This window comes from Arachis hypogaea, chromosome 19 (assembly GCF_003086295.3).
Source record: "Arachis hypogaea cultivar Tifrunner chromosome 19, arahy.Tifrunner.gnm2.J5K5, whole genome shotgun sequence".
Classification (NCBI taxonomy): domain Eukaryota; kingdom Viridiplantae; phylum Streptophyta; class Magnoliopsida; order Fabales; family Fabaceae; genus Arachis; species Arachis hypogaea.
The window spans coordinates 102,913,220-102,937,468 of record NC_092054.1 but is presented as its reverse complement, the minus strand read 5'-3'; the positions used below and the strand labels follow the sequence as shown (position 1 = coordinate 102,937,468).

At 30.7% G+C, this 24,249-nt stretch overlaps 1 protein-coding gene across 6 annotated transcripts; it reads left to right on the top strand.

Annotated features, from left to right (window-relative positions):
* Nucleotides 1-15,526: 15,526 nt before the first annotated feature.
* LOC112779602 (uncharacterized) lies at nucleotides 15,527-22,923 on the top strand. Of its 6 annotated transcripts, none has more exons than XM_072227831.1 (8): nucleotides 15,527-15,786; nucleotides 16,053-16,221; nucleotides 20,608-20,825; nucleotides 20,930-21,164; nucleotides 21,240-21,325; nucleotides 21,760-21,848; nucleotides 21,979-22,086; nucleotides 22,221-22,923. In XM_072227831.1, the coding sequence occupies exons 2-7, from the start codon at nucleotides 16,114-16,116 to the stop codon at nucleotides 22,071-22,073; spliced, it is 831 nt and encodes a 276-aa protein (XP_072083932.1). In that variant the 5' UTR covers nucleotides 15,527-15,786; nucleotides 16,053-16,113; the 3' UTR covers nucleotides 22,074-22,086; nucleotides 22,221-22,923. The 6 variants fall into 6 exon arrangements, with proteins under 6 accessions (XP_072083932.1, XP_025679710.1, XP_072083931.1 ...); XM_025823925.2 differs by having other exon boundaries at nucleotides 20,608-20,843; XM_072227830.1 differs by lacking the exon at nucleotides 21,979-22,086 and having other exon boundaries at nucleotides 22,278-22,923.
* The last annotated feature ends 1,326 nt before the right edge of the window (nucleotides 22,924-24,249 follow it).

Sequence of the window (24,249 nt, the reverse complement as noted above, 5' to 3'; positions counted from 1 at the left end):
CTGAGAGGAAACCAAGACAGGGGGCAATAGCTGAATCTTCTCCTCCCTTGAGGTCATTCCTCTTAACAAATTGGAAGAAGAGGAAGAAAGTGAAGAGCAACATGCCAACAGTAGGTAATGTTTCTCTTCCTTGCTTTGCTTTCTTTCTTTGTTTTGTTTAAATCCAATAAATTGGCATATGGTTACATTCTAAGTTTGGTGTTGCCTTGCAACAAATTGTTTTCAATCTTTTTGGATGATTGCATCAAATCAAAAATGAAAGTGACACACCAAGATTCTAAGTTTGGTGTGCCACTTATTTTCTATGCAATTCATTCAAGCAACACCACTTGTTTGCATAATCATAATGCCTCTGCAGTTTTATTTTTCTCTTTTAATTTGACACTTTTTCATTCTACTTTCTTTAGTCATTTTTCTGTTTTAAAATGCTTTCATTTTAGTTTGCTTATTTACTGTGTTTGTTAAGACATTACCAAGAGAGCTTTATTCACGACAGATTCTTGGCTTGGTGATTATACTTAACAAATAACAGTTTCACTTGCTTAGTTTTAATTCAAATAAATTGACATATGATTGCATTCTAAGTTTGGTGTTGCTATGCAACAAAATTTGGTTTAAATTCTTACAAGATACTTGCATTAATTCCAAGTGAAAGTGTCACACTAAGTTTGGTGTGCCACTTATCTTTTATGCAATGTATTGTGGTCACCTTCTTAAGTTTGCAATCACAATGTCTCTGTCTCTTGTGCCTTGATTATTATCTTTAATTTTGCTTGCTTAGAACACATGTACTACTAACTTTTCATTGTATAAGACATTCATGATCCATCTTAGCCCCATAGCCATTGTTCTAATTATTGCTTGAGGATGAGCAAGCATTCTGAGTTTGGCAAGGGAAAGGGAAGAATAAGAGGAAAATGACAACAATAGAGAAGATGGACTACAAGGTTGTAAAGTTCCTTTTCCTCTCCTTTGTTTCCAGCACTTTATTTTGCATAATTGTCTTTATATTCTCTGTATGCATGTGTGAATGAATAAAGCATAGCTTGAATCTTAATTTGTAACATGTTGCTGTGGCATTATGACTACCAACTTGAGTTTTGTGGGTTCAAAAGCAATAAAGCATCATGATCATAAACAAACAAGGAATTAAAGAAGATTTTAGCATGTGCATACAAGTACTGGAAAGCTAGTATGATTAATTGTTGCTCAATTGCATTGGATTTTATTTAATTGAAGTTTTCATCTAGTACTTTTTGTGAAATCTTTTAAACCTTGAAGAAGCAATTGCAAATAAAGCAAAAAAAAAAAAAAGAAAAAGGGAAAGAATGAGAAAGCTGAAGGCTCTGAGTACCAATGGCAATTTATTTGTTAAGTACTTGTGGTGTTTATGTATCAAGCCAAATGCTTGAAAACAAAACACTTAGAAGTCAAGGCTAGGCTCAAGTGCAAAAGCACTCCCTCAAAGCTCAAGGTTCTGAGCATCAATGATTAGAGAGTCAAGAGAAGAAAAGAAAAATGAGCTTAATGAAGTCCTCTAATTCAAATGCTTGTGGTGCTTATGTATCAAGTGGTAATACTTGAAAATAAAGCATTTAGAATCGTAGCTTTGTTATTAACTCATGGGGCAAAGCATCTAAAAGGAGAAGCTAATAAGAAAAATCAAAAGCTTGTTTCAAGGAAGAATTATAAGGAAAAGATTTCATAAATTGAGCTAGATAGAAGCATCAATCATTTATATTTCTTTTGTGATTGTAGCATGCATAGAAAACTAGCTTGCCATGAACATTAACTTGCTATTCTTCTCACCTTGAATTGTCACACTTTATTGCATGATTCTTTTCTTGCTTGGGGACAAGCAAGGTTTAAGTTTGGTGTTGTGATGACATGTCAACATGTCATGTTTTTCTATGCTTTTTCATACAAGAAATTGATGATTAGTGCTTAAATATTGCATTCTTTTATACTTAAATGGTATATTTCCTTGATCTTTTAATTTTATAAATTTGGTAGGAAATAAGAAGAAAAAGAAGCAAAGAAGCACAAAATAAGCTAAAAAGGAGAAAAAAAGAGCTTTGGGGCACACTTTGAAGTTGGAGCACACTTTAGAGCCTTAGGCCACGCTTTTAAAAGCGTGGCCCATGACCAAATCAAGGAAGCATGAACAATCAGCACACAAAGCTCAGTTCACTAAGTGAACTTAGCTTTGCCGTACAAGAAAAATGTGCTTGGAGGCAAGAAATTTCACTAAGTTAAAATCTGGGCGTTTATAGCATGACCATGCCTCCTTCAAAGGGCAATAACTTGAGCTACAGATGTCCAATTGATGTGCTTCCAGTTGCGTTAGAAAGCTGACATTCAGAGCTTTCCAACGATGTATAATAGTCCATATTTGGCATGAAATTAAGGCACAAGTGAAAGGCATCTTTAAGGACCAAAAACAAGCAAAAATAAACCAAAGTGGCTTCACCAAGGCTCGAAGGGGGAGACACAAGGAAAGCAAGGCAAGAGCAAAATAGTGCTCAGTTCACTTTTCCAACTTAGCTTTATCGGGCTCCCACTCAAGAAAATTCAAGGAAAAGGCTCACAAAACTTCTTCCACAAAGAGTTGAACTTGGGACCTTGAAGACAAAAGCAAGGCGCCACAAGGGGAGCTCAGTTGGTTTTCCCAACTGAGCACTACTTCCCCCCTTTTCCCCACATTTTGACACGGACCAAAGGCACCAAGCAAGCCTTGTGCGCACAATTTTGGCACACAACCAAAGCTGGACGCGCATCAAATGACACGGGCAGCACAACTTGAAAGCTAAGTTGGGTTTTCCAACTGAGCTTTCCCCTGGGAGCAACACCCATGGACCAAAAATTGAATAAAAATTCCATTTAAATTCAATTCTTCTCCAAATTGAATCAAGGCCAACCAAACCCATTTCTCCTCAGATCCAAAGCAAGCAAAGCCCACATCATCACTCAAAGGCACAAGAACAAGCTAGAATTAGGATTTTCATTTAATTTGTTTTTCATTTCAATTTCATTTTTTACTTTGTAAAGCCTATATAAAGGCATCAATTCCATCTCATTAGGGAGCTCCATTAGAAAGGAGGCTAGCTCCAATAGGGAGTTTTGCACTCTTTAGTTTTCATTTTGCTTTCTCTCTTATTTTTCTTTTCTGTCTTGAAATTTTGGATTGAGATTGGAAGGAATTCTGTTTTCATTCTCCATCTGCAGCTTCTTCTTCTACTCTTTCTGCAATTTACTTTTCTTTATTTCTTTTGCAATTGTTCTTGTTGGATCAAGGAAGGATTTGAGATCTAGACTTGTTTTCTAGTCTCTTCTACTCCTGAGATCTTGAACCACTTTTAAATTGCTGCAAATTAAGCACTGCTTTTCTGTTTTGAAGTCTTCAAGCAATTTCCCTTTTTTGTTTAGATCTGTTGCATGATTTTGCACCTTTTACTTCTCTGTTTGATTGCTATTTACACTTTTCTGTTAAATTTTAATTTCCAGCACCCACTCCCCTTTATATTTCATGTAATTTACATTTCTTGTCATTTAAGATTCTTGCAATTTACATTTCTTGCTCTTTAAGTTTCTGTCCAATTTACTTTCTGCACTTTAATTCCTCTTGTCATTTACTTTCTGTTGTTTCAACTGTCACTCAAATCACTCAATGTTAGCTTGACTAAACTAATCACCCACTAAAGTTGCTTGATTCATCAATCCCTGTGGGATCGACCTCACTCTAAGTGAGTTTTACTACTTAATACGACCCGGTACACTTGCCGGTGAGTTTATGGTGTTTTGGAAAAATTCAGTTTTCCACAAAAATACCCTCAAGTTTTTGGCACCGTTGCCGGGGATTGATTAGATTGACAATGATTAAGTGGGTGAGAAGTCTAGATCAAGCATTTTCTTTATTTTTGTTTTCTGTTTCAAAGTGAAACCAAGGTGTTTGAGTTTTTGCCTCACTAAGAAATTCTCATCTCTGATATGAGTAATTTCAATTTTCCTTGGTGTTGTGTTTTTCAAAATTCAAATGGAGTTCAACTCATCTTATGATCAAACAAATTTTATGGGATATTACCCACCATCACCAATCTTTAATGGTGGCTGGGGATATCACCAAGAAAATACAAATTCTAAACACTCCAATTTATGGAGATTTGCTTCAGAGACACAAGATGAGCAAGAAAACCATATGGGATATTTCCCTCCACCACAAAATGATGCAAGTCATTATTCCAATGGTGGCTGGGAGTATTACCAAGAAACTGCAAATTCTGAGCAGTCAACTCACATGAGAGATTGTCTAACCTCACCTCCCACTTCTACATTTGAAAATTCTTCTTCACCTAAATATGCCTCAACACAAACTTCCACGAACCAAGGCCTCTCAAAGCTTGAGATCATGTTTGAAAAATATGAGAGGGAGGCGCAAATATCTTGGAACGAGCAAGAGAAGTCATTCAAAAACATAGAAGTGCTGGTAAACCAATTGTTAAGTGCAAGGGAGAAGGTAGAAGAGCAAAATGAAGATCCCCTTCAAAAATCCAGAGAATCGTTGAAAAGACAAGAACAACTCATGGAGGAACAACAACAATCCTGGAGAGAACAAGAAATCCGTCTTCAGAAGATGGATGAGCAATTGGAGAACATGGGGAAATGCTCAGATCCACTAAGCAAGGAAAATGAAGACCAATTTGTTGGTGAGGAAGTGGAAGAACAAGAAATTGAGGAGGACAATCAAGGATGTCCATTCTCAAGTGAAGCAGAAAATCACATGAAGGAAGGGCTCATGGAACCACCAGTTTAAGAGGCTCTTAATGAAGGAAACACTCCAAAAATCACACAGCAACCATGTCTTGAATTCAAGGATGTGAAGGCAATTAACAAAAGCACCGAGAAGAGGATTGTGACCAAAATACCAAGGACAACATTCAAGAGGAGGTCAACCACAAGCAATCCAACCCCTAAACCACTAGCAAGCAAGCTCAGTCAAGCCATGTACAAAAGAAAGCTTGCTGAGAGGAAACCAAGACAGGGGGCAATAGCTGAATCTTCTCCTCCCTTGAGGTCATTCCTCTTAACAAATTGGAAGAAGAGGAAGAAAGTGAAGAGCAACATGCCAACAGTAGGTAATGTTTCTCTTCCTTGCTTTGCTTTCTTTCTTTGCTTTGTTTAAATTCAATAAATTGGCATATGGTTACATTCTAAGTTTGGTGTTGCCTTGCAACAAATTGTTTTCAATCTTTTTGGATGATTGCATCAAATCAAAAATGAAAGTGACACACCAAGATTCTAAGTTTGGTGTGCCACTTATTTTCTATGCAATTCATTCAAGCAACACCACTTGTTTGCATAATCATAATGCCTCTGCAGTTTTATTTTTCTCTTTTAATTTGACACTTTTTCATTCTACTTTCTTTAGTCATTTTTCTGTTTTAAAATGCTTTCATTTTAGTTTGCTTATTTACTGTGTTTGTTAAGACATTACCAAGAGAGCTTTATTCATGACAGATTCTTGGCTTGGTGATTATACTTAACAAATAACAGTTTCACTTGCTTAGTTTTAATTCAAATAAATTGACATATGATTGCATTCTAAGTTTGGTGTTGCTATGCAACAAAATTTGGTTTAAATTCTTACAAGATACTTGCATTAATTCCAAGTGAAAGTGTCACACTAAGTTTGGTGTGCCACTTATCTTTTATGCAATGTATTGTGGTCACCTTCTTAAGTTTGCAATCACAATGTCTCTGTCTCTTGTGCCTTGATTATTATCATTCGAACCCACACTTTCACTTAACGTTAACGCCACTAACGTCCTAAGCTAGAATCCCTGCCTACTTCACACTTTCTCTCTGCAAGTAAAGCTAAGCCCACTGAAGAAGATAACTGCTTCAACTCAAGATCCAAAGGCCCATATCCAAGACTTGAAGAGCCAACTAGAAGATCAAAAGAATAGTATAAATAGGGAGAACTTTGAACTAGAAAAGAGGAGCTTTTGGGCATTATTAGAATTACTCTCTGTATTTTACTTTCTCTACACTTCTAGTTTAACTTTCAGAATGTACTCTCCATCTTTGCTTTTATTATTCTTCTTCTTTCTTTTCTTTTGATTTTACTAGAAAGCTTTCAATCTTCATCCAATTGAGTAGTTATCTTGGAAAAGAAGCTATTCATACTTGGATCTCTTCTGAACCTTGGAAAAGGGATGAAGAGATCATGCTAGAAATGCTTTCTCATGTCGGACCAAATTGAGGTTTAGGCGGATATGGTGACATATAATTCTCCCAATACTTTGATTTGGAAATACATGTGGTATAATCAGTGACCACACTTCATCTCTTCTCATGAGCAATTAGACCAAGGAATTGGCTATTGATCTGATTTGTGAGATTGAATTACCAAGGAATTGGAATTCAATCACTTAAGATTGCCAAGGAGATCAATGAATGCATTGATTGAGGAAGAGATAAAAATGAACTTGATCCGGAGAATGCAACATCTCCTAAGCCCAATGAATTCCCCATTTCTAATCTTACCCATTCTCTTTACTTTCTGCTATTTACTTTCATGCTAAACTCCCCTTCCCCATTTAAGATTCTGCAATTTACCTTCCATCATTTATTTTCTGCAATTTACTTTTCCGCCATTTAATTTCCTACAATCCTCAACCCAATTTCTGCTTAGCTCAACTAGAACATTCTACCAATTAAAGTTGCTTGACCAATCAATCCCTGTGGAATTCGACCTCACTCTATTGTGAGTTTTTACTTGACGACAATTCGGTATACTTGCCGAGGGAGATTTGTTAAAGGACAAGTTTCCATGCATCATATAGTTTCTGGCACACTCTCTTTCAAACGTTATCATTTCAAGGTTATAGTGCCTGGCACACTCTCAACATCCATCAGGATCATTCTTTCCTTTTTGAGTTATGGAAGCTTACAACCTTGTTGAGAAGATAGAATAGTTGAAAATAAGGAAAATTTGAGAAATAGGGCGTGTGCGTCTGCACAGGGGTGTGCGTGTGCACGCCCAGGAAATTTTGAAAGTGTGCGTACGCATAGGAGTGTGCGTATGCACAGGTGTAAAAACTTGTAAGGTCTGTTCACTCACACAGGGTGTGGTAGTGCTCCCAACAGATGATCCTTCCCGACTTGTGTGTGCGCACAGGGCTGTGCGTCTGCACAGGTTGCACTTCTTCATGGGTGTACGCGCGCACAAGCTGTGCTAATTCTGCAAGCAGTAAGCCTTTACCTGCCTGTGCGTACGCACAGGTCTGTGCGTCCGCATAGAATGAGATTTTTGCAGGGTTGTGCGTGTGCACAAGGCTGTGCGTATGCACATATTAGAAATCCTGAAATTCTGCAACTTTGCAGAATTTCAGATTTTCAACACCAACTTTGAATGATCATAACTTCCTCTATAAAATTTCAAATCTTTCAAACTTTATATCGTTTCGAAGAGTTTTCAATAAACTTTAATTCTAAACCAATTTCAACTGATTTTGAAGATCGAGGCAAAAGTTATGATCAGACAAAGTTAACCAAAAATCCATTTTCAACCAAACGTTCACATATTCCATCTTTTCCCATTACCACAACTCAAACCAACCAAAACCAAATAAAACCATTCCAAACTCTATTTTTACCCAAAACCTCATAACCTTAAATTCAACCAATTCTCAAATCAAATCAAAACCAAACATGTCCAATCACCAAACCACTACCACATACAACATCTTACCATTATATTACACTTCCATCAATTCCACACCTAATTCACTCAACATTTTCACCATAACTCAACCATGGTCCAAAATTCACAATTCTAAACCTCAACTTCACAATTTCCACAAAACTAACATCAGAACTCATCAATCTTCAAAATATCAATAACAATCTTAATTCTCTTTATTCAACAATGACATCCCCATTTATTATCATCAATCATCAACAACATCCACAAACCCTCATCAACAACAATAAATCACACATTCATCATCAACCTTCACAATCATTAAATACCAACAATCATCACCAAACACTACAAGAAAATGAAACATTTATAACAAAAAATTTGTATCAAATTTAAAATTGTTAAAAATTATAATTTTTTTGTAACAATAAGAAAATTTGTTTCAATATTTTGTAACAACTTGATTTCTTTTGTTACAAATTATGTTGGCTTTCGTATCGAATTGTTGTTTTGTTCAAAATGTTATAATGTTTTGTAACAAAAGATTATATTGTTGCAAAAATTCAAAATATTTTGTAACAAAATATCTATTTGTTTCAAAAGCTCTAAATATTTTGTAACAAAAAATTAATTTATCACAAAATACAATATTTTTGTAACAAGTTATTTATTTGTCACAAAATTCAAAGATTTTTTGTAACTAATAAAAAATTTTGTTTCAACATACTAAATGTAAGACTTTGAATTTTAAAAAATTAACATAATAAATTATTTATGGTTTATTATATTTATTTAAGATTTTATATTCAAAAATTTATTTTACTAAAAATATTTAAGTCAAATTAATGATAGTTTGGGTTTAAAATTATTTTAAAAATTAAATAATAAATTATTTATAATTTATTATATTTATTCAAAATAAATTTTTAGAGATTTATATATTAAACGGAGTATTTTTTATTTATAATTTAAAATAATAATAAAATAATATTTTAAGAATAATTAATTTAATTACTCTAATTCTTAAAATTAAAATATTTATTTAAAAATTTATAATTAAATAATATCTTTATATAACTATTATTAAATTAAAATTAATTTTCAATTATTATATTATCCTTATTTTTATTAAAAATATTTAAGTTACCTAATTCCTAACCCTATCTTTTTCTTGTAAGACTCAGAATTTTCAGAAAATATTATTATAAGTTAATTTTAATTTATTAAAGACTTTATTTTTAAAAATTATTGTATTAAAAATAATTAAATTAAAAATTTTACTTAATCTTATAATATTGAATAATTTTCTATATTTAAATGATAAAACTTAATAGTTATAGAAGAATAAGAATTTTATATGATTCGAGTTAAATAATTAATATTTTATAATTTAATACTCATTTTTTGGGAAACAAAGAGAATTAATCATATTATGTTTAATTTTTTTTAATTAGAATATTTATTAAAAAGTAATTTATATATTGATGAACAAATAATACTTTTTTTAAAGATAATTTTATTAGATTAAACTTAATTTTTAATACCATTTTATATCCTAATTATATTGTCAATTGTCCTCAAAATGAAACCCTAATTTGCTAAATACTTCCTAAGACCCTAACCTTATTTTCCCCATTCCCTTCAGCCGCCACACCCCTTTCAATTTTCCCTTCCTTCCAAAATCACCCACAGACCCAGTACATAGCAGCAGAAAAAAGAAAAAAAGAAAGAAATTAGCAGAAAGAAAGAAACAAAGAAAGAAAACGTTGAGGGAGAGAGGGAGAAACAGAGTTATAGAAGAGAAGAGAGGAGAGGGGGACGGCCAGTGCTGGTGGGCCGAGCTGCTCGCCGCCATCGTTGCTAGCACCGACGCGGAGGAGGGAGCCAGAGGAGAAAAAGCACAACGCCGCGGATGAAGCTCGCCGCTGCTGCACCACGCCTCACGAACCACTGCTGCATCGCGTCTGTCGTCGTCTTCGTGGGTTCCGGTCGCCATCGTCATCATCACAGGCTGTTGTTGCACGTGACGCCGCCGCCGCCGCCTCTGAGTCCATTGCCATCAAACAGAGCCATGGGCAGAGACAGGATCCCCAAGTGAGAGAGAGAGAACCTGGAAGGGCCGCGACCAGTCATCGGCGTCGTCTTTGTCTGAACCACCGCCATATCCACCGCTGCCGAAGCTTCTGACTGCGCCTCTGCCATCGGTGGAGCTTGCCGTTACTGAGATCATTGTTGCTGCTGCTCCAAGAGGAAAGTTGTTGCTACTAGGAATTAAAAACAAACGAAGGGTTTGTTGCGTTTAATTACCGAGTTTCGGCTAATTGAGGTAGGGAATTTTATTTTGAAATTAACTGTTTTAATTTATGAATGCTATGGAATTCAAGGGTTTTATTTTTTAGAACTTCTGATTAGGGATATTATTTTTGATTATCAGAACTTGTGAATATTAGGGCTGTTGATTATTGTTCTGTGTAGTTTTTTTCTGATTTGTTACTTTTTTTTTACTTGTTTTGATTAGTAATTTAACATTATTGGAACTTCAAATTATTACTTGTTTTTGTTTTTAATCTGTTCTTAATTTAGTTGATGCTAGATTGATGCCCAACAAAATTCATTCATAATAATAATTAATTACATGTTCATACCATCGATTGAGTTGTTACTCTTGAGTTGTTATCCATAATTGAGTTCATACCACCATGAGCTGTTGATGAATTCTAACAGATAGCACAAAATAAAAACTGTTAGTAATGGAGGATCAGTTCATAATCTGAGTCATTGGATTGACAAAAATCTTTTTAGTAATGTAGTAGACAATAATTCATTCAATCTTACTGCTGTTTGTGATTATTCATGGTAAATGTGCTGCTGTCCTGTTATTCTTTGTGCTTTTGTGGCTTAATTGTGATTAGATTGTGACTGTCTTGATCATATTATTGAGGATTGTTGCCTCCAGATTTGGTTGCTCCAATTGAATATCTATAGTTTTTGTTTTCATGATTTGTTGGTTTGTTTGTGATTATTTAAAATTTGGAATGCTTTAACTAGGTTGATATTGTTGCTGATTTTGAACCTGGACTTTGCTTTGTTGTTGCATTTTCATTTGAATTTCTGGATATCGTTGCTCTATGGCTTCAATTTTCATTTAACATAGCCTTCCACTAAACAAGCTTTCAACATAGATTTTGGATCTTTACCGAAAACCTCCCTAGGAATATGAGATTTCACACTTAGTTGCTTCCTTCTCTTGAGTTTACTGCTAAGAGATTAACTTGCTATCATTTCAGAACATTGTCAAGCATGGGTTTGGAAGGTGAGCTTTTATTCATGAGATTTTATCACAAAGGGAAAGTTATCATATTGTTAAGAGCTATTATTCAACTGATGTACACTTTTATTAGATGGTTCTTATTCATGAGCTTTTATTTAATTCTCTAATTATCTATGACATAGGATCTATTAATTATTCAATAATTAGTTTCCTGGTTTGAGTATTTAAGTATTAAATTTTGATATCATTATGAATAAAACTTATATGTTTTATTTTTGAATATCACTTGTGGCAATGGCTTCTCAGCTTTTCGAGGCAAAAGAAAATGTTACATGATCATCACTCATTTGAACATCACTCAGTGTTGTGTAAATATCAGATTAACAACAATTTTATACTAACTATCTTTTTATTATCACATTCAATTATCTTATAATAGAAGGTATTTTACTGTTACCTTCTTTTTGTTCCTCCTGCAGCTATTCCTTGAACTACTTGATAGTTTGCTAAAATACTACTCCTATGTGTTGCTTTATTGGTAGTGCTGGCTTCACTGGCTTCACTAACTTCTATAAGATAATAAATAAAGGCAAAAAGCAAAGATGTTCCTAAATGTCTTGATTATTGTTCCATTATTTTATACTTTTATGATATTTAATAAATTTCTTAAACTAAAATGCGTGTTTAGATCTGAGTCATGATTATTGTATCAACATGTCCTATTTTATTGTACTTCTCTCCAAAGGTTATTCATGGTAAGAATTTTAGAGTTTGTATTCATTGTTGAATAATACGAGTATAGTTTTTTGTTTTTTCCTGCACATTTTTAAAGGAAAAACAAATCTTGTTTCTTAAGCTAGTGTTTTTTGTTTGGTGGTCTTTTCAGGTGTGTGGCACTTATTAGAACTTCTCCATGAGAAATGAGAAATGAGCTGTATGAACATGATGGAGTTTGTAATTTGTAGTTTACATTTTGGAGATTTATAATTCCTTATTTTTCTTGTCCTATGTATCTATCTAGTTGATTAGTGTTCTTCAATGTGTCTTGTTAGTTTGTACTTTAAAGTTTATATGTTGAAGATTTATAAAACAATATTAGTTAATGAAAGATATTTGAACTATCTATGTTATTATATATTATATAAATGTTGACTTGTTGAGTAAATTAGTTAATATATTAATTAATTAAAAAAATATAATTTGATAAATTATGTGTGTAATTTGTATTAAAAAATTATTACAAAATAAATAGTGTTTTGTAACTAAAGAAAAAAAATGTTACAAAATCAAGTTACATTTTGTAACAAAATTTTATGATAGGAAAAAATTGATTGTCACAAAAAATATCTTGAAGATCAAAATTTGTTACCACTTTTGTAACGATTTCTAGTTTTTTGTATCAGAAAAATTTGTTACAAAATACTACTTTGAATTGTAACAGTTCCGTTTTTTGTTACAAAAACTTTTTGTAACGGGACATACTCCAACGGCCCCTTTTTTTGTTTCAAAATTTCGATTTTTTTTAACAATTCTTTTTGTTACAAATATTTCTTTTTCTTGTAGTGAAATTATATAATCACTATTATTATTATTCCAATTCCTTCTACGTAACACCATTACAATATCAATCCATCCACATCAACAACACCAATCATCAATACTCATTAACACCAACAATTTCCAATAATCATCATCAACCACACTAATCCGATACAACCAACAATTAACATCAATTCACATTTAAATATTCATACACCAATAACATTCAATCCTATCTTAAGGTCAACTAGCCTAAGTGTCCATGAACATTACATATTACATAAAGGAAATTGAAACCATACTTTGGCCGATTCTCAAACGCACCAAACACCAAACGAAGCCACCAAGCTTGATTCAAAGCCTCAACCAACTCCAACAATCACCCAAAACTCAATCTACCATCACATATATCACCAAAATCAAAACCTAGAAACTACAACACAACTAAACACAAGGGTTTAGTGAAACCTTATCTTATCCAATGAGATTAGGGGTAAAATCCATCAATTACCCGCTACTAGAGATCACCTAAACAAGCAAAACTACAAAATCTACTCAAAACCCATAACCAAAACCGCGCAGAAACTTAGGGCAGAGAACTGGGGAATGAGCTTCAAATTCTTACCAGAAAAACTTAGATAGAAAGGAAGAGCTGGTCGAGAGCTTCGTGTGGACCCAAACGGCTCGTCAATAGGAGGTCCGTAGCTCAAGTTATGGCTTGAAGAAGATGGAGGTGAATAGTGACAAGTCTTCTTCTCCCTCCATTCTCAAACCAGCGTGCCTCACTTCTTTGTGAGTGAGAATGAGCTGAAATGCTCATTTAATGAGCATATTTAATGAGCATATATATATATTGAGCCTTGGGCCCGTTTTGGGCCCGGTCTAACCTGTTAGTGTTTTTAGTCCGTTTGTTTCATTTTGGGCCAAAACATTTAAGATTAGTGTCCGGTTTTCAATTCTAAATTATTTTTGTCCTTTTAAAACAATAAATCAATTTTTCAAAATATTATTTTTCTCAAAACACAGTACCGGACAGGCTTAAACCGGCTCGACCGGTTCGGCTGCCGGTTCTCGGTCTTTCGCAGAAAATACATTTTCTGACTCCAAAAAATTCACTGAAACCAATTTTCACATTTATATTTTCAAATTAAAACTTCTAAATTTTGAATTCATCTCGGACACTTAAAATTATTATTTTTTATTAAAACGGTTTTGCGTGAAAAACTCAGATTCTTACAATTCTCCTAACCACTGACACTTGGGCGTCTGTTTTTTTTTTTTTTTCAATTTATTCTAACCTGTTTTCCTAGTTTTTCAATGTATTTTTTTTAATAGGAATACATGATTGATAGTTGCTGCTGATGGCTGTTGATTTAAGAATGGATGGATCAAGTTATTTTATTATTGTTTTATTTTAAGCATTTGCAGATTGTTTAGATTTTAGTGTGTTATAATGTTGCTGTTTTATTTTAAATGAGGCTTTTAGTATTTTAGGGCTTGTTGTCTTCACTTATTATTGGAAGTGTTTGTTGGAATCTTTATTATTATATTTATTTATTTGTTAGTATGTATGTTTTAGTTAGTAGTTGTTAAACTTGTTATTTATATATTGTATTATTTTATTTTTGTTATTTAAAAAAATTTGATTAAAATTATTTTAGAAACAAATAAGTTTGAAAGTGTGAAAGAAACATTTTTATTGAATTTTTTACATAAAAATATAATTAAAAAGTGAGCTTAATCATGTGGATATATCCGCAATCTGATCCGATCCGATCCGTAAATGTGCAGATCGAATTGGATCAGATCAAACATTCAAAAACACGGATATTGTATCTAATTCGATCCGATAGAAATTATGCGGATCGAATCGAATTTTCAACCATATCCGATCCGCGGGCATCACTATCCTTTGCCATGTGATGTTCTGTATAAATTCCATCTCCCAAGACCCTCACCACTGGATTACTTTCTTCTCCCTTTTCAGTTTCTTCTTTGATTTGTTTTGGATATTGAATTATTTTTTATAGATAGATACACGTGGATTATATCGGAACCAAACTAAACCATAAGGCCCATATAGTATTGGATATAGTAACTCAAATAATAAACAAAATAAATAAAAAAAAAAAAAAGCGAAAACCCAGAGAAAGAAACAAAGAAAGGCCAGAAGAAAAGTCTTATAACTCAAAGATATCTAATAACATTATAACACTGACTGACACTTCATTCTTCACACGCGGCGATGCGAACTCTCACTCTCTTCTCTAACTAAGCCATTCACCATCATCGTTTTTTCCCTCTTTCTCCTCTTTCAATTTTTTTTATCTTCTTTAGATTTTTTTTAAAATAAAATAAAAAAATAATTATCTTTCAAAATTTCATTTTTTAATTTTAATTTTTCAAATATAATTTTGTTTTTCAAATTTAAAGCAAGTTTGTTGTACCGGCAAACTTTATATTTTTAGTAGAGTTCACTTGACCTTAGACAAACTTCATTAATTTTATAGTATTTGCCTAATTTTTGGTAAATTTCATCTCAAATTTTTTTAAAATTGACGAACTCAAATTTTTTTTAAGTCATTATCATACCATCTAAGAATATAAAAGAGTACACAAAATTTCACAAACAATAAATATGACTTTAATATTATTGGTAGAAATAACAATCATTATTATCGTCTCTAAAAATATATAGATATCCAAAAATAAATCATATCTAACAATAATTTTTTTTATTAAAAATTTAAGTGAATCATTTTTTTAGAATTTGAAGTGAAGTTCGTCGAAAGTGTGGCGACTTTAAAAAATCCTATTTAAAAAATTAAAATTAAAAGATAAGATTTGAAAAAATAATAATTTTTTTATTTTAATTTCAAAAAAATCCCATCCTCTTTGGTTTTTTTTCCCCTTTTTTCAATTAATATTACTCTATATTAATTAATTTATTAATCTCTCTCTCTTTTAAAACTCCTTTTTAAATAATAAATAGAAAAAACTGATTGAGCTCTCACATAATTAAAATTTAAAAGTAACAGATTAAAAGAAAAAAAGAAAGAAACTATAAAGAGTTACAGACTCTTCTCTCTCTCTCTCTTTCTTTGTAGCAGTCTCAGTACCTACCCACCCTTTCATACTTCTTCATTCACTTCGTTTCTATGGTCTTCAAGAGAAAACGCTGAACACTTCAACGAATTCACCCATGTAAAGGAAGAGAAAAGGAAAATAGAATCTTTTCTTTTATTCCCCTTATTTCATTCGGAATTTGGTGAAGGTTGGTAGCAATTTGTCTCTCTTTTTTCTAATTAATTCCTTTTTTTTCAATGATTGACAATGCTGACATCTAGTCATGTTCTTTTATTCTCCATCATCGCTCTCAAAATCCTAACGAAATCTCTCCCGAATCGGAAACTTGGATTTTAAGAAAAAATCCGTCTTTTTATCTTCCCAGCTATTATTATTTGTTTTTCCAAAAAGAAATTATCATATGATTGAGAAAAAGAGTTCTTAAATTATTGTATATATTTCTTTTATTGCTAGTCAATCCTGAGGAATTGAGGCTCAGAGAGAGAGAATTTTCTGTCACTTTCTCGGGAAAATTATGGTCTCATCATCATCGACAAGGTGTAGTTCCAGAAGCTACATATCAAATTTGGAACGCTTTCTCCAATGTGTCACACCAGATGTTCCTTCAAGGACTCTCCATAAGGTAAATATTTTTTTCTTGGTTAATTTTTATTTTTAATTTAATTTTGATTTAACTTGTTTTTCGATTTCTATTGGGAGTTTGTTTTTTTCGTTTCCCAGTTTTATTAAATCGTGGTCCAAATTAATTCATGTCACCGTTACAGGGAGCAGAGATTTCTTTCACTCGGGTGGGAATAGTGGCATAGGGGCCTTTTATTATTATTATTATTATTATTATAAGTTTGGATTATCTTTTCTTTGTATATTTTAGAGATCCCCTAAATATTTTGAAAATTCTGTCCGATCATGAATTTGCTTTCTAATCCAATTTAGCCGTCGATAAAAGGGGGGTGTAAAACTTAGATAACTACTTAAGATAAAGGACGCCTAGCTTTCTCTGCACAAATAGTTTTAATAATCATAAATGATCGTATCTTTAATTTAAAATAATTCCTTTTATTTGTGATCTTGGTGTGATTAGTTTTGATTGTATGTTATTATTTTTTTTCCATGTTATTTTAAATTTTCTTTAATTTATGTGATGATTATGATTCTGAAAGTGGTTTCACTTCGTTCGGTTGATGTTTCATTGTTTCTCCTTTCTATTTCTCCCTTCGGACTAATAGAGGGAATACCGAGAGTCAGTGATTCTGCGGTAATCATTATTTTTAAAATTTTAACCATAACAAGATAAGGGAATGACTAGTCAGAGTCAGTCACTCCTTTAATTATTCGGATATTAATAAAGTGATTTTTTTTTTTGTTTAAAAAGTGGTGTTTAATTTATTAAAAAAAGAAAAATTTATATTTAATTTTAAAATATAAAAGCAAATCATTTTTAAAAATTTAAAATTTATTATAAAAGATAAATTAAACTAAATTTACATATCACTCATGAAAATCATAGAATTAGTTTTTTATATAAATATATAATTAGTTTATTTTTAATATATATTTTATATTTTGATATATATTTTATTTTATATTAATTTAATAGCTTATTTTAATATATATTTAATATAATTTAATAAATAAAAATAAAATTTTATAAAAATTTAAAAATATTATATGTATATTAAAAATTAATTACTAAATAGTTATTATATATTTATAGAGAAATAAATATATTATTTAATTTATTTTAAATATATATTTTATATTTAATATATATTTTATATGAGAGATTAATTTTTAGTGTTAGATAATATAGAAATTATTTTTAATATGAAAATAGAGATGGTGTTTTGGTTAAATATTGATATTTGAAGTGTATTATAGTATCGTGGAAATCATTCAATACGCTCTCCACGTGTTGGCCAATATGTTACCACGTGTCCAATACGCTCTCCAGCACACTTCCACGTGTTGACTTTTCTCCAAAAAAATTTACCCATCTGTAATTACACCAAATAATTCTATTTTTAAAAAATACTAATATTTTTTTCATATAAAAAAATCAGTCTAGATAATATGGTTGAAAAAATAAATAAATAAATAAATTTACGACGGGTAAAATCCATAATAATTAATAAATAAAAGGGGGGAGAAAATCGGAATGATGTGGTCATTGTGTTGTGGGTCAAACAGCATCGTTAAAACCAGGGTCAAGGTCAATCAAAACTTGCCTTTGTCTAAGTGTCTCAGTGTACAAGAATATTCGTTTGATGCCACCACCATTCAGATATTATCTTCTCTGACGTGTCCCTTTCTCACTTAATTGAAAATTAATTAACGTACATTATCCACAAAGTACCATAATATTTCAACTAGTATTCCTATATATTAGGGTTAATCATAGAGTAAAGACACGGTTGTTTGATGTTTCTAAGTCTATATGCTTCTTAAAATTAAAATAAAATATTTTTTTATTTCTCGGTGTTAGCATAATCTGCGGGATTCTGTTAAGGAATTCATTAGCTTGGACTTTTGTGATACTTGAGATAAAGAAATATATATGTCTCTGCTTTCCATTGGATGATTATATATATAGATATATAGATATATACTAATATACACTAAAAATTGGGTGGTTCTAATTAACAATTAAGCATGCACCACATGATAGCTAATTTTATACGTGTTAAAAATTGACATGTATTATATTACTTTCTTCAATTCTTAAATGGGAGTTCTATTTTATTTTATTTGCTTTTGTTTCAACATACACTAATTTGTTAATTTATCCAAAATAAGTTAAAACGACAATGACTAAATTTGCAACACAGCATACTACTACTATTGTTTTATTTTCTTTTTCAATCTTTAGTTTAAGTTTTCGTCCTTTTTTCAAATTTTCTTTTAAAATAAACCTCAAAAGTTATTTTTGAAGTTGTTGAGTGCCACGTGATTCTCATGGCTTCACCTAGCCCCAAGTGTGACTGTGACTGGATACTGGTCGCGCCATGTGTTGCTAGCATGTTAAAAGTTTGGTTTGAATAATTGGCCTTGTCATAAATCATACTAATCATGAATGTGAAATTATATTTGTATTTTTCTTTGTGTAATTTATTTTATGCAATTTTTTATGGTATGAAAAGTAAATTTTTTTTTTTAACTTTTTATTAATTATTTTTAATACAAAATAAAAAATACACTAAAAATATATAAAAAATAGTCCCTACAACATTTGTCTTTATTTCCTAATTATAATTAGTATTAGAGTAAATTTAGATTGACTTTTGAAATAAGTATTTTTTTTATTTATTAAAAAGATCGTTTTTAATAGACAAAAATTATTTATATTTGGATAGACTTTTAAAAAAGAGTTTTTAAACCTTAAAAACGTCTTTTGTTTTTGTTTTTTTTAAAACAAGGTATTATTAGCTTTTAGATAAAGCAAATTATTTTTCTTAAAAAATATATCCAAATATATTTAAAACTTAATAAAAATATTTTATTTTTTGTAAATGTTATGTGACTAGGAATATTTTATAGGTGAATGCTACTCAACTCCCTCTAAAATAACATGTAAGTTACCCTTCATTATGTGTCACATTGTAATTGGTCCTTATCTTAACCATAGTTGGAGCACCAACGTCATTACCATCTACTGCCCTCCCACACAACCTCTCTTCCCAGAATAGCCAGCGTCTCTTTTTGCCATGGATCACTTCTTACCCACATAATTAATGGTTTAATTTGGTTATTAAATTTTTTTATTAAAAAAATATATCTTTATTTAATTACGTGATAGAACATATATTTATATGTAAAATATAATTAAATAATAAAGTACGAATAAATTAAAAATTAAAAGAATAAAAATACTATAAAAAATACTTGTAAGAACGTTAGATTTTGTCATTTTAAATTTGTGTTATTAACTTTAACAATTTATTTTTTTTAAAAATAATTTATGTACGATAAAAAATATGTTTTTTCTGATTTTAATTATACTTTTAAGTACTCTAAATAGAGTTATTATATTATATTTTACATATGAATATATGTTCTATCGTGTAATTAAATAAAGATTTGTTTTAATAAAAAAATTTAATAACCAATCTAAACATTACTTAGATATGTATTTCATATTTATCTCTTAAATATTTATACAATTTATTTTTTAAACTGTTATATTGGTCTCTTTTCTAATATAATACAAAAAATAAATTTTCATACAAATAATTTGTTTAATTATTAATTAAATAATAAAATACTAATAAATTAAAAATTAAAAAAATAAAAATACTATAAAAAATGCGGTAAAAAAAGTTGAATTTTATCATTTTAAATTTCTGTTATTAATTTTAATAATATATTTATTTTTTAAATAATATATGTATGATAAAAAAATATGTTTATTTGTTTGGAGTACAAATTTTATTATTATATTTGTATGTTCATGATTTTAATTATACTTTTAAATACTTTGAATAGATTTATTTTATTATATTATATTTTACATATAAATATATGTTCCATCACGTAATTAAATAAAGATATATTTTTTTAATAAAAAAATTTAATAACCAAATTAACCATTAATTATGTGGGTAAGAAGTGATCCATGGCAAAAAGAGACGCTGGCTATACTGGGAAGAGAGGTTGTGTGGGAGGGCAGTAGATGGCGATGATGTTGGCGCCCCAACTATGGTTAAAATAAAGACCAATTACAATGTGACACATAATGAAGGGTAACTTACATGTTATTTTAGAGGGGTTCGGTAGCATTCACCTATTTTATATCTATCTCTGCTCATAATTAGTGTATGTGTGAATAGTTTGTGATATTGCAATTACTAGGATAAATTCCTTGACTTGTTACTTGAAGGTTAAATGATAGGTGTAGATTCCTTTAATGGCTAGCATTGCATGGTTTGTCTTACTGTAGTGGAGATAATGTTGTGTTAGCAATGGCAATAATATCATCCCTTAATTTGTGTTGCATATATAATGAATTTTGCAGAGATGCTCAAATGATCTAAATAGTCAATGGCTACCTCCTGTTAAGGACACAATTGAATACTTCACTCTGAAAGATCTTTGGGACTGCTATTCTGAATGGAGTGCATATGGTGCCGGTACACCGGTGATGCGCGAAAGTGGGGAAACTCTAATGCAATTCTATGTTCCGTATCTGTCCGCTATCCAAATCTACAGCACTAAGTCTGTTGCAGCTTCTAGGTATGGTAAAAGCCAAGGGTAATGCTATGGTACATTGTACTTTTCAATAGAGAATATGAGGTTTACATGCTTGTTGATGTATCAAAAGAATTGTTCTTATCTAGGGGACGGAGAGAGGATAACGTAGTTGAATTGGAATGTGATTGCTGGAGTGATGATAGCAGCGATAAACTATCAAGGTCATTAAGTAACAATTCTAGTGAATCGTGGGATGCTAATTCCTTCAATTCAAGCTCTGACCAGGTAGGTTCTTGGCCCACGAGGGATATGCTTGGTTACCTTTACTTGGAGTACATGGAGAAGAGTTCTCCATATAACCGGCTCCCGTTAGCAGATAAGGTAGTTGCCCTTAACTTCGCCATTGCAAATGTGTTTGTATGTTCACTCATAGACTATGATTGTTTCTCACACCAGATAATTGAATTAGCTAGAAGCTATCCGGCATTAATGACGTTGAAGAGTGTGGATCTTTCTCCGGCTTCTTGGATGGCTGTTTCTTGGTGAGTTTAAATTATTGTTCTTTTAATTCTGCCCGTAATGAAAGTGGCCTTGATTTTGTTTTACACTTCACAATTCACAAATAAAGCTTCACCTTTTCAATTAGCTCTTGTGAGAACTTCAGATTGCGTTTTGAATTATCCAAAAATAACAACTTCTTGATAACAGGTGGCCCTAAATTGTTGCGAAATTTCAATTTAAATAAATAATTTATCTGAGGTTATGTTCCTTTCGACAAGATTATGTTTATGACTATGTTTCTTAATGATATAGAAAAGAAGCTGGGCCTTAGTCTTGTACTCTTGATCAACATTTGGTTCTGTTTCTTTGTGAATTCATATACAAGAATCATAAGTTTCTTTTACAATGTTTCTCCTTGTCTGGATTCTCTTGGTTTCAGTGCTTGATAGATCTTATACTGATTTATCATCAATAGGTATCCGATTTACGCCATACCAAGTCAGAAAGATAAGGCCTTGACAACGTGTTTCCTCACTTACCATACATTGTCTTCTTCTTTTCAAGGTATCTAAAACTAGCTGGTGTATGATATGTAAAAAGTGATTACTTCCATGAAAATATCTTTATGTGAAAATAATATTATGAACCCATAGATAGTTTGACATGTCTAACTGAATCATCTAAATATTTGCAGTATTATTTTCACATGAAGTTGTCTTCATGGAAGTGGGCATTCATATAAAACAAGTATATCTATCATTGCATGTTCGGATTGCAACTGGTCAATAATGGTTTTAAACACGTATGATTTACACTTGGATCCCATGACGTCATTTGATCAATATAATTAATCTTATTTAGCGAGCCAAGGCTCAATTGTAGTTGTAATTACAACAATTTTGCAAGTTTATAACTAATTTTCTTGTGTTTCGGCAGACTGTGATAACATTTGTGCTGAAATCAACATAGAGAATGACGTATGTTTTCCGACAGGGTGGGGAATGGTGGTGGGGGAGAAGTCCAAGAGGAAGAACAGCGGCAGCATATCAGTGTCGCCTTTTGGCCTAGCCACCTATAGAATGCAGGGAGATATCTGGTTAACTCCATCATCACATGTGAATGAAAAGGTAACATGTTTATACAATGCTGCAAACTCATGGTTGAAGCAGCTCAACGTGTTCCACCCTGACTTCAACTTCTTCGCATGCCGATCTTCCCTGTAAATTCTGGTTCGTGTGGATCAACTAACTAATAACTACTCTTTTGCTTGTTTATTCTGGTGAATCTGACTCCGGCATTAGAAGTTTTGCAGTAGTTCTGAGAAATGTTCAGAAGTACATCTTAAAAAGATGTGTGACCTTAAGCAATGTAAATTTTAGTTTATATAAACTGAGGGACTTTTTTTTTTTTTTTGAAGAGGTTAGCATTTGCATTTTGGAAGTGACTAAACTTTTGTATAATTATTTTGGGACTTTAATTTTGATGCATTGTGTGCATCTAATTAAGTAATGCTACATCAGCAAAAATAACAACTTTTTACCTTGACTGCATGAATGATCATACAAAAGAATGTATGTGATTGTACGACTGTATAAAATGATTTACACTTCAGTGTATTAAAATTAAACTCTTATTTTAGTTATGTGTCTGTTTTTTTTGTGTTTACTTTTGACTTTTGTTATAAAGACAGACTATGAATTAATATTGCTGCTCTTTTATGTATTTATTTATTTATTTATGAGTAAACTACTAAAATGGCACTCGAAAATTCGTATCAATGGCAAAACAAACGCTAAAATATGCTAACGACAAATAAGTTCGTGAAAGATTTTATAACACGACAAAAAAAGAACTAGATATTAAAAATACTAAAAAATGGTTTGAGGCCAAATTTTGATACAAAATTTTAGAAGTATTATTAAAAAAATAAGATATTTTTATCTTTAAAATTTGGTAATTTTTTGTTTATCGAATTTTTTAAACAAAATTTTTTATTGTGAATGATTATATTTTTTTGAAAAATAAGAAAAATTTAGAGATTAAATTTTGCTCCAAATATTTTTGTACACCTTCTAAATATTTATTCAAATATTTCTACAAAGTTTAGATCTAATAAATAAGTCATTTATTAAATATAAAAGTTTTTTGTTATTTACAAAAAACATAATATTTATTAGTTTTTTTTATCGTATTATCAAATCATTTGGGACTGTTTCGTTGATGACATTTTTCAAAAACTTTTTTTATCAGCGGTTAAATTTTTTATATATCAAATTAGTAATTAATCTTTTATTTATTCTACATTTTTAAACTTTATTAGGAAATCAATGTATTTATTATTTTTATTAGGTGTTTGTTTTGGTATGATGACTAATTTGTATATATGAGTATGATGAAAATATCTAGATGAATAAAAATATGATACGTGTATCATATTATCTATGTCAATATTTATTTTTTATTTATTTTTTTAAAATATATATTACGTAATATACTAAAAGACCTTTGCTATTAATTATGAAATGAACAAAATATCCTTTTGGCTAATTTCAAAAAAACAAATATCTTTTTAATTTTTTCACAAAGTGTTTTCATTTTTTTCTAAAAATACAAAAATATCTTTATAAATAATTTTTTAATATTAAAATTTTTAATTATATTTTAAATTATAAGTTTAATTTTAAAACAACTAATATACCCTTTAATTAAATTATAAGACTAAAATGTCTCTTTTAAAAATTAAGTTTTAAAATACTAAAGTATCCCTTTAAATATTTACTTGGAAAGAAAAAAATAATATTTTAGGAATGATTTTGATTATTTTAATTATAAATAAATTTAAATTTAATTTTAAAAAGATTAATATATTTTTTTATTTTAAAAGACTAAAATATCTCTTTTAGAATTAAGATTCTTTAATGGTATTAGAAATTAAAATTTAATTATAAAAAGACTAAAATAACTT

Coding starts and splice junctions, on each gene's coding strand:
- LOC112779602 (XM_025823922.2), top strand. CDS start 16,114: ATGGTCTCATCATCATCGACAAGGTGTAGTTCCAGAAGCTACATATCA. Junction 16,222..20,607: donor CTTCAAGGACTCTCCATAAG/GTAAATATTTTT, acceptor TGAATTTTGCAG/AGATGCTCAAATGATCTAAA. Junction 21,326..21,759: donor TCTTGGATGGCTGTTTCTTG/GTGAGTTTAAAT, acceptor TATCATCAATAG/GTATCCGATTTACGCCATAC.